The sequence below is a fragment of the Bidens hawaiensis genome, unplaced genomic scaffold (genome assembly GCF_021521415.1).
Source record: "Bidens hawaiensis isolate Kalapana, Puna unplaced genomic scaffold, B.hawaiensis_p1.1 tig00047704_1, whole genome shotgun sequence".
Lineage (NCBI taxonomy): Eukaryota > Viridiplantae > Streptophyta > Magnoliopsida > Asterales > Asteraceae > Bidens > Bidens hawaiensis.
The window spans coordinates 3,086-17,055 of NW_027498546.1; the positions used below are offsets into that span (position 1 = coordinate 3,086).

The 13,970-nt window shown below is 33.4% G+C and overlaps 2 protein-coding genes across 2 annotated transcripts; one reads left to right on the forward strand and one right to left on the reverse strand.

Moving 5' to 3' along the window:
* The first annotated feature begins 5,093 nt into the window (after positions 1-5,093).
* Positions 5,094-9,315, forward strand: LOC143597190 (uncharacterized). The gene is made up of 3 exons (XM_077075766.1): positions 5,094-5,318; positions 6,156-6,251; positions 8,248-9,315. Exons 1-3 carry the CDS (start codon positions 5,094-5,096, stop codon positions 9,313-9,315), a joined length of 1,389 nt encoding a protein of 462 aa, XP_076931881.1.
* Positions 9,316-9,360: 45 nt separating this feature from the next.
* Positions 9,361-13,548, reverse strand: LOC143597191 (bifunctional nitrilase/nitrile hydratase NIT4B-like). The gene is made up of 5 exons (XM_077075767.1): positions 13,403-13,548; positions 13,101-13,299; positions 11,667-11,959; positions 10,457-10,738; positions 9,361-9,591 (listed from the first exon to the last, which is right to left on the reverse strand). The coding sequence occupies exons 1-5, from the start codon at positions 13,542-13,544 to the stop codon at positions 9,455-9,457; spliced, it is 1,053 nt and encodes a 350-aa protein (XP_076931882.1). The 5' UTR covers positions 13,545-13,548; the 3' UTR covers positions 9,361-9,454.
* Positions 13,549-13,970: the final 422 nt, after the last annotated feature.

Consider the following 13,970-nt stretch of genomic DNA (forward strand, 5'->3'; position numbering starts at 1 on the left):
AACCAAAAATTTCATTTTAAACCCTCTAAGTTCCAAGAATGTTATTTTTAGCCCAAAACTTGAATAGGGTATTTTCGGGATGTTACACAAGTCTTCTTTCCGGACTCAAGGCCTAGACGTTGCCAGAAGGCTTCTTTTTGGACCCAAGATCAAATTCTTTCTTGTCAACAACAAAAACTTTCGCCGCTTAGAGGATTCTTGAAATTTTAGTGTCCACTCGAGAATAATACATAATTGATAATTGGACCTACTCAAGAGAGTACAAGGCCATGTGGTGTTAGTCCTTTAGTTCAATGCGACTAGATATTGTTTGTATTTTGTAGCATTTAACTTAAATGAAAAGTATTAATAGGCAACAATACAAGTGTATATGAAAGCATATCGAATACTGCAACATCACATAAAATGATTAATAAAACAATAAATTGATCATAATTAAGTATTTATTTGAGGATCAGCTTGTACCCTTAGTTACCCCTCATCCTTGTAAGTAGCATATGAATGTATAAAAAGAATGCCAAATTCTATATAATAAACATTGTACATAAATAAGAGTTGTATCAAGCCATCGACCGATCGTCCCTGACTAAAGATTATATCGATACTGATGCGGCTAGTCTAGTTAAGTAAACAATCATCAATGACGCAAGGCATCAGCGCCTCCTCCTCTAACAAAGATCTTTTGGCGTACAAACAAGAAAGGCCAAAAGATTGTAAATTTGCTAAGCGATAAGAGGTAGAGTGGCAATAATATTGTTATTTACTCTTTGAATATATAACATCTTGTTTGATTCGTGTAATTGTTGTCATAAATAAAATAATACACAACTCATCACATGCTAGATAATGATATTCTTTGTCTAGCAAACAAGAAATAATGCTAGGAAAAGACAAGATGCAAGGAACAACAATTATAGATATGGAACTGGATACTATATATATAGATTTTAAAATAATCTTTCGATTATGCTTTAGGCATGAAACGAAACCGAAGTTTGAGCCAATATTGTGGTGTATATACTAAATAACTATGAGTCAAACTACATGAAACTTAAAGAATGTATTCATAAACCATATCTCATTATTAGCGTATTAAGGCCAATGCTAATAGATTTATAATCTCAATTTGTTTCGATTTTCGACTTCCGTTACAAGAATATTCACTTTTTTTATTTTTTGATGATAGGCTTGAGCCAACCTTGCTGATCTGGGAAGGAAATTCAAGACTCCAATGTGACAAAGAACCTATCAATTTGATGATGGGGAGTAACTAGTAAGACTATATGTGGTATACATGACGCTATGCCGCGGTGCTTAGGTGGAGGAGGGCCGAAGGGAAATACCACTCACTTCATAGAGGGCCACCCATAGTGGAGATTTGCATGGGCTTCTCCTCATGAATCACCCCGTCCAATTTAACCCATGATGAAGAGAAGAGAGTGGAGTAGAATGGAGTGTAATGTAACGCTGACGTGACACAAAATGAAAGAAAGCGAAGTGGGGAGTACGGCCCATAGCCTAATGATGTATGACCTCGGAAGGGTTAGAGCTAGTGGGACTCGATCTTGGTATCCTTAGGGTATAGAGGCCTTATCTATATATTAGTCACCACTCAAATCGCCTTCTTTTTATGTCTCCTCTCTTTTGTTTTTGCTTAAGTGTCTTGTAATATGTTTGCATTTGTATAGATACATGAGTAATTGAGTATTATTGATACCGAACATGACCATGACACAAAGTCACAAAACAGTTATGAGCTCCCTACCTATGACTATTACCTACCTCCTGCTACTAGCTACTACATTCATTAGTGTCCGTAATCAACAGGAACATTAGATATTTTTAAAGACCAATTCCAATTGGGGGTCTTTAAAGATTCTTGAGAGAGAGAAGATGAGTTGGAGGGGAGAGATTATAAGGTGGATGAGGGAATGCAAAGTAAAGTCTTTGTCTCTTTGGTGAAGAATCTTCAAAAACTTGTATGTAAGGGGCCATGTAAGAGACATGAGAGAGAATATGAGAGAGAGAATATATTGGTGATGTTCTAAGATTTCATACCGATTTATTCATTAATATGCAGGGCAAAACGGGCTATGAGATCGAGTAACAGAACAATACGTGTTGCTTTAAAAACATTGTTAATTGGGTTCATGTAAAAACAAGTTTTGAAAAAAAAAACATGAATTATGATTAAAAGAATTGTTTTAGAAAAAAAAAGTATTTAAATTAACGAGTCACGTGATATATTCTTTGCGTGGCATTATTGGCGGTTGTGACTAGAGACAGCGGGGCGCGGATGGATCACGCAATAATCAAAAATTATAACTATTCTTTACCCTTATATTATATTTTAAGGATAACAGGTATCTGAAGACTTATGTTTCTTTTCTCTATAGATTATCGTAATTATTGTTTCCTCACACTCACGATGATCAAATTATAAAAAAAACATCTTATTCATAATTGTGAGGATTTTTTAAAAATCTATCGAGATGAGGGACGACTCAACCTTTTAGATAGTCCAAAAAGGATTCTAAAACCGAGGTTCTTATGTCTTACTTAGAATTTCAACTCATGAGAAAGCCCATCCAAAGGAGTAAAGATGATCAACTGATCGTTCCTCCATCAGTTTAACGTGGGGGCGGTGATTTAGTAGCGGCAAGTGACATTTTTATATAATAATATGAGGGTTCTTTTTTTTTTTTTTTTTTAAAGATGTACATGAGTTCAATCTAATGGTTGTAACCAGTAGACTAAAGAGATTTATGACGACTCCAACTAAAAAAGTCATGGTTCCAGCGTAAATGACACACATTTTTGGTATACCAGGCAAAATTTCAGGCAATTCCAACAATATATTCGATCAAGAGCTAAAAGAGTTGTTATAAAACAGAAAGAACCAAATGCAAATCAAATATAGTTAAACCATAGTGCCCAAGTCTTAGATTTAAAAATTTTAAGCATTTAAGTCGTGATTAACCGAGATAAAATGTCTATCGGTGTATGTATGCATGAATACATGATGTCTTGAAATGACAATTACAAACTTATAACAAACCACGAATAGTCACTTACCTATACGAGTAGGCACACAATTAGCTATAGTCAAATCCACTCTTAAAAAATATATACTCCAAAATACAAAATGTATTTGTACTATATCTTTTGATTTATTGCACATGGATAACAAAAACATGTAAGTGACAATACTATATAAGTAATGATCACTTTTTTGAATTTTAAAATTCCTTAGGGGTTTATATTTTGATAACAATTCTTACTATCAGGATCTGCATTAACAACTGTCAATTTTAACAATGATGTAAATTGTAGTTTCACATTGTTGGTAACCTTGTATCAATGAAAATTTATGTCCAAAAGTGCCATGTTTAGGTGTTATTGTTCATTCACAACTTGATATATCATTTAGATATGTTAGTAAGATATAATCTTTGTTCTATAAAATGGTATTGAAATAAAATCAAAACAAATTTCAATGCATTAAAGGTATAAAAGATATGAGTTGATGATAATTAGTAATACATTCAAAACGAGTATAGTTGGTTTTGGATGCATGATATATTTATAATGTTATATGGGCCGGTCTCAAACTGAGTATGCAACTAGGGGTGACAAAATGTATATAATGGGTTAGAATGGGTCAAACAAAAAAAAAAGAATTAAAACAAGTCAAAACTGGTTGACATTTTTTTTATGTAATGAAGCTGAGGAAACTTTTTAGTTTTTTTTAGTTTTTTAATTTTTGATTTATATTTCGAGTTATGATTTTTTAATTATTTTTTTTAATTTTTTAACGAGGGGTTTCTGAAATCTCAATCATTTTGACCCATTAAAAAAACCCTCATTAAAAAATTCAAAAAAATAATAATTTAAAAATCATAACTCGAAATATAAATCAAAAACTAAAAAAGTAAAAAGACAAAAATGTTTCCTCCGTTTTTTCCGTTTCATTAAAAATAAACTTCGAGAAATCCCAATCAGTTTTGACCCGTTCAATCATTTCGTTTTTTTAGTTTGACTCATTTGGATCTATTATATATATTTTATTACAACTCATTTAACCTAATAGGTCACATTTGCCACCCCTATATGCAACTAAAATACCAAAGCATTTTTCAAAAGAATAAAATTTACCAAGAGTGAGTTGGGTGTCTTCTAGAGATGGTTGAAGTATGCATGTTATTACTACTTACTAGTCAACTCAGAATAAAGCCAGCCGACTACAATATACCTTAAAAGTAAAATACCAATAGATAAGGGCAACTAGATGAGTTCGGTACCGATTGCTGTTATGGGGGATTACCTGGGTTGGCCGGGCTCTATTTTTTTTTTTCAAACCTAATTTCCCTGTTGTATTTTTAGTTGGCTCTGGTTCAGGATGAACGACTCACAACTGATAAGAACATATATTTCAAAACTCTTTCAAGGCCACAACCCAAGTTAGCGGTATATATTTTTCTTTATTTTATAATTTTGCCACTTTACTTCTTGAAACTTGAATACTATATAGAGAATGCCTTAGTAAATACCGTCAAATTTTCACTTAAGCAAACTTAGAAACTTCTTAAATTGGTTCTTGAGATTAGTTCACATCGACTCAAATACTCGAATGATTTCATCATCATTCATTAGGAAAAGAAAAGAAAATACAATGCGCATAGTGAATGTAAATATCCTATGACTTCATAAAAGATTAATTTAAGTTACACTAAAATGTATATTTTTTATTTTAACTATATGTATTATGTAACTTTATTTTGAAATAAATAATTGTTTATACTTCTGTATTCCCATTTCCATTGTCTACATTATTTTACAACAAAATCATAGAAAACCAATAATTATCGAAACATTAAAACAAACAATATAACGTGTTAGGAGGAATAAAAAATGCCAATAAATCATAAATGTGGGTACCCTCGTTCCATCCAACATCCCAGCCGTCCATTTCCACATGCATGTTCCCGTTATATTCATGTATTTGCCACTTCTTCCCTTTGGCATTTTATCATCAAACACCTTCTCCTTTCTCTCACTCAAAATCTTCATTTCTTAAAACCCTCGATCCCTATATGGATATCAGGGCCTCAGATATGCCATCCAAGATCAGAAAACGTCGGTCTCCAACGGCTTCATCATCACCATTTGCAAACAATACTCTAGCGCAATATTCGGTTGAAAAAACTGATTCGCCACGAAATGAGAAATGTGTCAATCAGTTGGAGAAATCTAGTACGAATGTTGATCGATTTCGAAACAAAACCGGCAGCTCCCCTGGCAAGGTTTCGGTTTCCGAGGTTTGTTTTGGTGATTTAGTAAATTAAGGTGTTTGGTAACTTTTAATGTATAGTTTTATGATATGCATTTTCCACTTATGTTGTTTGTTATTTTTCTAATAGCAAGTTGATGCTTTTAACAAGGTCTATATATTTTATTTTCTAGGAAATTGAAGTTTATGACAACATTTTAGGAAAATAAGGTGGTGGGTTTAAACTTAGAATAGCATAGGTGAAGTAAGTTGTGTCTTGTAACTTGTTCGCAATTTACATTACTTACTACTTAGCTTAATAAAAACTCGAACCAAATTAGATTGTATACGGTGATTTAATATTATGTTCTTTTTGAAATTTATATAACCCGAGATTATAGTTAACGTGTTATTGTAGACTTACGTAAAAACAAACATATTAAATCCTTAAAATAAATAACCTCGTTGGCCAGTGGGACACCACTAGGCTCGCATTGTGGGAGTACAAACTGATCTTCTGGCTCAGATTAGAGGGTATGAGTCACGTCAACTCAAGTTTAAATTGACAATGGTTCCGTTCGGATTATAGATGAGTCAAGTCAACTCAAATTTGATTTCACAAGGGTTCCCCTAAGCTTCGACACTCATTCAACAATTATATATTTATAAGTTGTTTTTGTAAACATATTTTTGGCCTATTATTCAACTTATGGTTTTGATATGTTTTTTTGAAGAATTTTGTGTTTCTTATAATTGATTATTTTAATATTATTTTACTGATTTGAGTCATTACAAAAATTTCTGGATTGACTTATAAATTTCATACAAATGTTTAAAAATTACTTCACACATGCCCACGTGTCTGTAACGTTTTGGCGCTTTGCAGGTAATAAATCCACAATACAGACAATCTTGTAGCTTTATGGAGAAAGACAATAGCTTTGGGGGAATGCCATTGACTTACCATGCAAAACCATATGAGGTAATTTTGACTTTTTTATATGTCAAAATTAATATCAATAAAATTATTTATATCAAAAAATTTGTGCTTAGTATAATTCAAAGATTCAAGGTTGTGATATAACAAGAACAGAACATAACATAAAATTCAAAGGGTTTTGTTTAGTTTAAGTAGATTCGACTCATTTTAGATCGGGCACATGAATATTTTTAGTTAAACATGTCGTGTTATGTTAACCCGTAAATACATGTATTATGTTTGGTTTCATGTGTTTGACATGATTTTCGGTCTATGTTCTACTATTGTTTATGTCATATTTGATATGACAGCTCGGAACATTTGTCGAGATCTCGGGCCGGTTTTCACGGAATCATAAATTACATAGAAGTTATGTATTCTATACAAAACAAATGTTTAAACAAGTTGTTGTACAATAACATGTTTATAACGACTTTTTTATTTTTGAAGAAAATAGAATCCTAACATAAAATCCCTATTTTTTAAATGGTACGTATTAATTATTTGTTGTTTTTGTGCATACCCCTTGCACTATAAGTCAGAGAGACAGAAAATAGTGGGGTCACACTCTGAATTCGTTGTTGAATTTTAGCTAATCTAAAGTATGGAGTTCAAACTTCAAAAGATTATATGCACCAAAAATCTTTCAATTGGTTATTTTAATCACATTTAATAATAAGAAAAAAAAATTAACAAAAAATCACATTATTGGCAAGAAACTCGTTAAAAACTGACAGAAAAAAAAAAAAAAAAGACTTGCACGGTTTAAACTTTCGTGGTACTAGATTTTTACCCTTTTCAAACTACCTTTTAACTCTTACCTTTTCTTTTACCCCATTTAAGCTTTTTAGACAATAAGAACACTACACATTCCGTGTCGGATTGCATATTTATAATTTCACCTTTTACTCAAATTTGCATTTTTACACGATATGCCACATGATATGTCGTTTTGTTATTCGATAAAAGAAGCTTAAAGAGCTTGAGAAAGGTTCGATCATGTAAAGTCTCTACCAATGTGTTGTTTTTAGTTGGAATGTTTAATAAAATCATGTGATTTTATTCGATTGCATAAAGCACGTCTAGATGTTAATATGCGGCTTTTGTCATAGGTGAATTAAAAAAATATGCGTTTTATTTATGGATAGAATAAGCATTGGCGATTGGTCCATAAATAAAAATGCATATTCCATCACCTAATTATTACTTAATACATTTTAATGGACAAATATCTGTTAAAATGATTTCTAAGTAGAATTCCAGAAGGATAATTTAATTTTTTTCTAATAATAAATGATTATGTTAACATGCAGCCCGATCGTTACATTATTTTGTAACTTTGTCTCCAAGCTTTGGGCCAGTCTCCACATAAAATGGTGTCCCCATTTCATTAAGTTACATTCAATGATATTAAATATAATGCAACTAATAATTGTTTTACCTTTATACGTTACGTGCCATCATTGATGGAACAATTAAGTCTGTTTTAGCCATTTCCAAGCAATACCGTTAACTGAATGCGGCCAGGGTTCAAATCCCGTAAGCGACAAAAAAAAAGTGTAATTTAAGGCGCTGTAAAAAAGAAAAATGAAAAAAAAAGGCTAAAACTTTAAGTTTGGAGAACAATAGGCCAAGCCAAACCAGCCAGGTTTAACGGTTAGGCCAAGTGGGCTAGTTTCACCGGTTTGGCGGCTAAATGGTTTGATTTGCCGAGCTGAACAAATTTTATAACGACAAAGTGGTTTATAATTATAACACATATGTATAACTATTACAAATGATAAAAGTTAAATAACCGGTTCTAAGTTATAGATGGACCAAGCCATTGAAATGGAAACCGTCCGAACCAAACCGTTTGAACCTCAAACCAACTGACTTGCTTCATATTGAACGGTTTGATCATTTTTAACGATTTATAAACCTTGTAGCGTGAACTATTGTAGTAAAAAGATTTGTTTGTAAAGATTGAACTAAAAACTATTATTTTTTTTGTTGTTAGGAAAAACCACGACCTTATGGCGAGATAGAAACCCTAACCAAAGACCGTGTGCTAAAATCGACTCATGGGTTGGATGAAATCAAGCACTCGCTCACAGTATCGAAAGAAATACTCAAACTTCTAGCTCACATGTGGACCACCGACACGAACCACACTAACCACCATCCATCGAGCATTTCCTTAGCATCAACACTGAATCACGAGCTCAACAAGGCCCGGTCTCACGTCAACAAGTTAATCCTAGAACAACGATCAAACCAAAGTGCTCACAAATCCGAAGAGCAAGACAAGATCCGGTTTGCAGTCAAAACCATATCACGAGAACTAGAGACCGAAAGGAAACTTAGGCGACAAGCTGAGCGGATGAACAAGAAACTAGGCCGAGAGCTGTCAAACACAAAGTCATCTTTAGCAAAGGTCACACAAGAAGCGGAATCAGAGAAACAAGTAACCGAGGTTTTGGATCGGTTATGCCAAAAGATGGTTCATAGCATTGAAGAACATAGAGTTGAGCTTGAAGAACTAAAGAAAGAATCCGAAAGGGTTCGTGCGGAGATAGAAGAAGAGAGAGAAATGCTTCGTGTGGCTGATATGTTACGTGAGGAACGTGTTCACATGAAGCTCATAGATGCAAAACACGAGTACGAGGATAAACATAAACAAGTGGATATTCTAGCACGTGACCTCGAGGAGATTTTGGAAGCCGATAACAGCATGTACCATATAACACCCAAAGTTTTATCATGGTATCAAAGCACCGATTACAATAAAGGCGAAAACAAAAATGTCATAGGAAAAATGGTCAATGACGAAGACGCCGTTGAAGTTATAAATGCTGAAATGACAAACGCGCAAAATGAGGTTGTTGGGCGTAACTCCGATTGCATCGAGTGGGAATTTGGGTTCGATATGAAAAATGTGAGCGGCGAGTTAAATAAGTGTTTGGAAGCGAGCATTTTAGGGTTTTCTGGTTCATCTACAACCAAAGAGTATGAAGATGAAATGGAGAGATACAAAATGATCAAAGATCTAAGAGACCGTATAGTATCCGGTTCCATTCTTTCTTGAAATACCTTCGATGCTATATGTAATCTGCTCGATTAAGCGTTTAAATCAATACAAAAGTTTTCATTTATTATCATCGAAAAAGCGCATAAAAAACGTTATTTTTCATCAAATTATCAACTTGACACATAAAAGAAAATTATTATTTGTGAGAACCCTCTGATGTGAACGAAACCGGGGTTGCTGGATCGTCTCTCACAATCAAGCTCAGCACTTCGGGTCTTGCATAATGCCCAACCACATCAAAGTCAAACTTTGCCCGAGCAATTTCACCAAGATCTATGCCAAATGTTAGCCATTTAAACCGTCAAGAATCTTTAAAACAATGTGTTTAATTGTAATAAACTGATAAAACACGTTTATGGGTTGCTGATCCGTCTCATTTTACTAGGGGTCCTAAAAGCTTGAATCAAGCCGAGCTTAAAAGAGCATGTGCCTGAGTTCAAGCCTAAAAATAAACTTGTTTAATAAACGAAGCCACGAAGCTGGGCCTGCTTCACTTATTGAGCTCGAGGTGGCTTGCAAGTCTAAACAAACCTATTATTTATACAACTTGTATTTAATATATAAAATATATATTTAGATAATAATTCTTATAATGTATAAAATTATGATAAAAATAACAATGCTACATATTATGTTACATATACATATTATAAGTAAAATATATACAAAATAATTATAAATGTACTTAAATTAGAAAATAAACAATAACCGAGCCGAGCAAGAGCTTCACCTATCGTGTTGGAGCTGGATCGTGGGCCTAAACAAGCCTATTATTTATAAAACTTTTATTTAACATGTTAAATATATATTCACATAATAATCATTAAAATGCATGAAGTTATGATAAATTAACAAATAATATATATTATGTTATGTATAATTATGTATAAAACTTTTAATTAGAATATATACAATAAAAATCATAAATGCCTTTATAATAGATAATAAACAGTAAACGAGTCGAGCCTGACCCAACCTCGAGCTTGAAAAATTACTCACGATTCAGGAGCCGAGCTCGAGCCTAGTCAAGCTCGGACACGTCTCATCTCATAAACACCCCTACATTTAACCAGCACTAAAAGTAACCCATTTTAACCAGCACAATTTATCACCTCTAATGCAAACATTTTGAACGTACCTAAATCGGCTGTAATTAGTGCTTCACCATCATAATTCGGGCCCGCAAGAACGGCTCCTGATGGTGAAATGATAACACTGCCACCATCACAAACTACAGATTCGGGTGTGAGTTCATCGGTTCCAGTAATAAAATCATATTCGGGGGGAGGGGGATAATCTTTTCGTCTACAAAACTGGTTTGCGGATAAAACAAAACATCCACCCTCTAAGGCTATATGTGTCATTGATGCTTGCCAAACTTCCCTTGAATCAGCTGTTGGTGCACAATATATTTCAATCCCTGTTTAACAATAAACATAATAGTTAATAAAAATAACTACAAAAAGTTGTAACTAATTTCTTGTACAGGTCAAGCAGCAACTTTAATTCAGGCCAAAACATAACACGAACTCGAACACAACACTAACCCGAAAATCGTGTCCACACACATTAACCCGAGCACAATATGCGTATTCGTTGGCTGACACGAACATGACCGGTTTAATCGGAAAAATAATTTCATTTAATCTTTTTTTTTTTCAAACTAATACTTAAAAATTTTGATTCACGTATTATTTTTATTTTTGATGCAATTATGTATAAAGAAGCCCAAGTAATTGAAGTTATTAAATTAAATAAGCACATATAAAAAACAAAAAATAAATAAATAAACGGTAATCGGGTCATTTCGCAAACCTGTTAGATTGGCACGAACACACACAGTGTAGGTAAAGGTGTTTGAGGGCTTGACCCGAGATTTGACCCGAAACCTTTAGTCTAAACCCATACCCACGTTATGTCACAAATTCACACCCTTAGGCAGGACTACAAATTCCGTCAAGTTTTAGAATTCTTTTATAGATAGTTAATTCTCGACATATGATAAACATGATATTATTACAATAATTATTTAAATTTTTAAATACAAATATAGTATGTTATGCGCTATAAAATGCACTTTAAACATTCAACCCATTCGATCCGATTTCTTATAGCTATTTTTTTTTATTTGACTATGTAGGTTGAGATATAATAAAACCTATATAAGAACACTAATAAGTTAAAATGAACTTTATGGCACTTTGGACCATTTGATCGATCGTTTTCTTTTCAAGTAACTTTTTGATTCAGCCCATTTGAATATTTGACATAAATCATAACCAAAACCGAGTCATTCACAAAAAAACAAAATACAAATTGTTACTTCTAAGTTGAAATATAAAACAAACCTTTAGCATACATTGCGGTCCTCAACAATGGCATTTTATTCTCCCAACAAATAGCAGCACCGACTTTTCCAACCGGGGTATCAAAAACAGGTATATTTGACCCGTCACCAAAGCCCCAAATTATGCGCTCCAAAGCTGTTGGCATAAGCTTCCTGTGCTTACCAAGATAACATCCTTGATTATCAAAAAACAAAACGGAACAATAGAGAGTGTATCCATCTCTCTCTATAACTCCCATAACTAAAGTAACTTTATATTTTCCCGCCATTGCAGCCAATCGGTCAACTTCCGGGCTTGCATTTATCACCAAAAACCCACTTAACAGCTAACGCAATGAAAAATAGAATTATTTTCTTGACGGTAGTTATTTTAAGGGTTAGCATGAGGGGTCGGTTTAGGTCGCTTTTGAACTAAAACTAGGGGTGCAATAACCGAACCCAAACAAAAACCGAGAACTTGGTTTTATATTTTCGTGAAAACTGAATTTGCGATTCGGTTTTGCAAGTAATAAAAAGAAAAAAAGCGGGCCAAGTATGTGGATTTTCATTTTGAATGTTTAGTAGTTGATAAGAATTTAATAAATAGTGTAACACGTATATTTTAGCCAGATGTTACAGTAAACAATTAATCATTGATTAGCAAAACAATTTAGCCCCAAATTTCTCATTATTTTGAGCCAACTTTTTTTGGCCCAAAATTTCCCAGCCCAAATGGTAAAACCGAATCGAACACAATACAAAAATTGGGACCAAAAAACTTTTCATATATTATTTTGAATGCTAAGTAATTTATAAGAATTTAATAAATAGTAACAAATAGTGTTAACCAAAATCTTTTAGCCTGACGTATAATAAACAATTAATCATTAATTAGCAGATTTAGTCCCAAATTCATTATTACAGGCCAACTTTTCCAGCTCAAATGGTAAAATAGAAAAACCAAACTGATACAAAAATCACAGTCGAAAAACTAAAACCGGCCAGTTTTCAAAAACTCAAAACACAAAATTTTCGGCTTTTGTTTTGGTTTGAACCTAAAACCGAGTCATGCACATGCCTAACTAAAACTGAAATCTAGGTTATCTAGAAATGAAAAACTGATCATTTTGGCTCGGTTTTACTTTCGGCCAATTTTTTTGGACTTTAGCCCAATAGTGGCCAAACTAGTTGTTTCAGTCCAGTACTGTGATGAAATTAATAAAGATATATGTACAAAAAATATATATAAATATAATATACAAAATATTAATGGCACAGTAGCATTTTTCGCCCGATATAACATTTTACAGGTCGGTTAACACTGTCCAAGCCCGAACTTTGGCTTTTGAAACCGAACTTGGTTTTTTGAAAAATCAAAATTGAACCAACGGTAAATTAAACGGGTTGGTTATTTCAATTAACGGCGCGATTTCTACTCAACCTATTTACTTGCAACAATATTTGCATAGTTATACCAGGTACATTAATGGCTGCAGCATGATACTTCCTGAAATCTTCTTTCCCCTTAAGCGTACGATTACCGATTGTCACACCAAAACTCGACCCGCGAGGATAACCACCAATAAACGCTTCAGGAAACACAACTAGTTGTGACCCGTATGAAGCAGCTTCAGCTAGTAACCTCTCAGCCTTATCTGTAATTCATACAATTAACAACTCAACTTACCATAATCAACATTTATCCATTAACATAATAAATTATAACTATAGCAAGTTTAAAACAAATGTGGCCCAAACCGAGGGTAGCAGGGGTATCATAGAAGATAGTTGCAGCCTGGACGACAGTGGCCCGAACCGTTGAGCCCGAATCAGGGGAACCCATGTTGACTTCAGTGAACACAGCAGCAGAATCGGTCTCGGTTGTTGGAACTAATGCCATTGATTATCACAACACAAGATTATCTGCTCCTGCTGTTTAAAAACCATAAAACAGTTTATGGATCAAGATATTATATATACAATATTTATAGTGCATTTTTGGTATTTGTATCCAAAATAGTATTTTTTGGTTGCTTTGTTTTTAATTATGTTGTTTTACTCTTATTTTAATTACTTAATTTTAAATAATAATTTTTAAAACATGTTTCGATACCGTATATTACAACTTTTATTTATTTTGGGTTTTTTTTTTCAATATTCTTTTGAACATATTACTACTTTATTTATTTTGGGTTTTTTTTCGATTGCTATAGCGAATGCAGGCATCGTACTGGTACCGTAGCAAACTGAACCGACCGAATTCCTGCCGCGCCCCCGCTGCAGCTTGCAGGTTTTCGCTAGTTACCATTACTGTGACATAAAACCC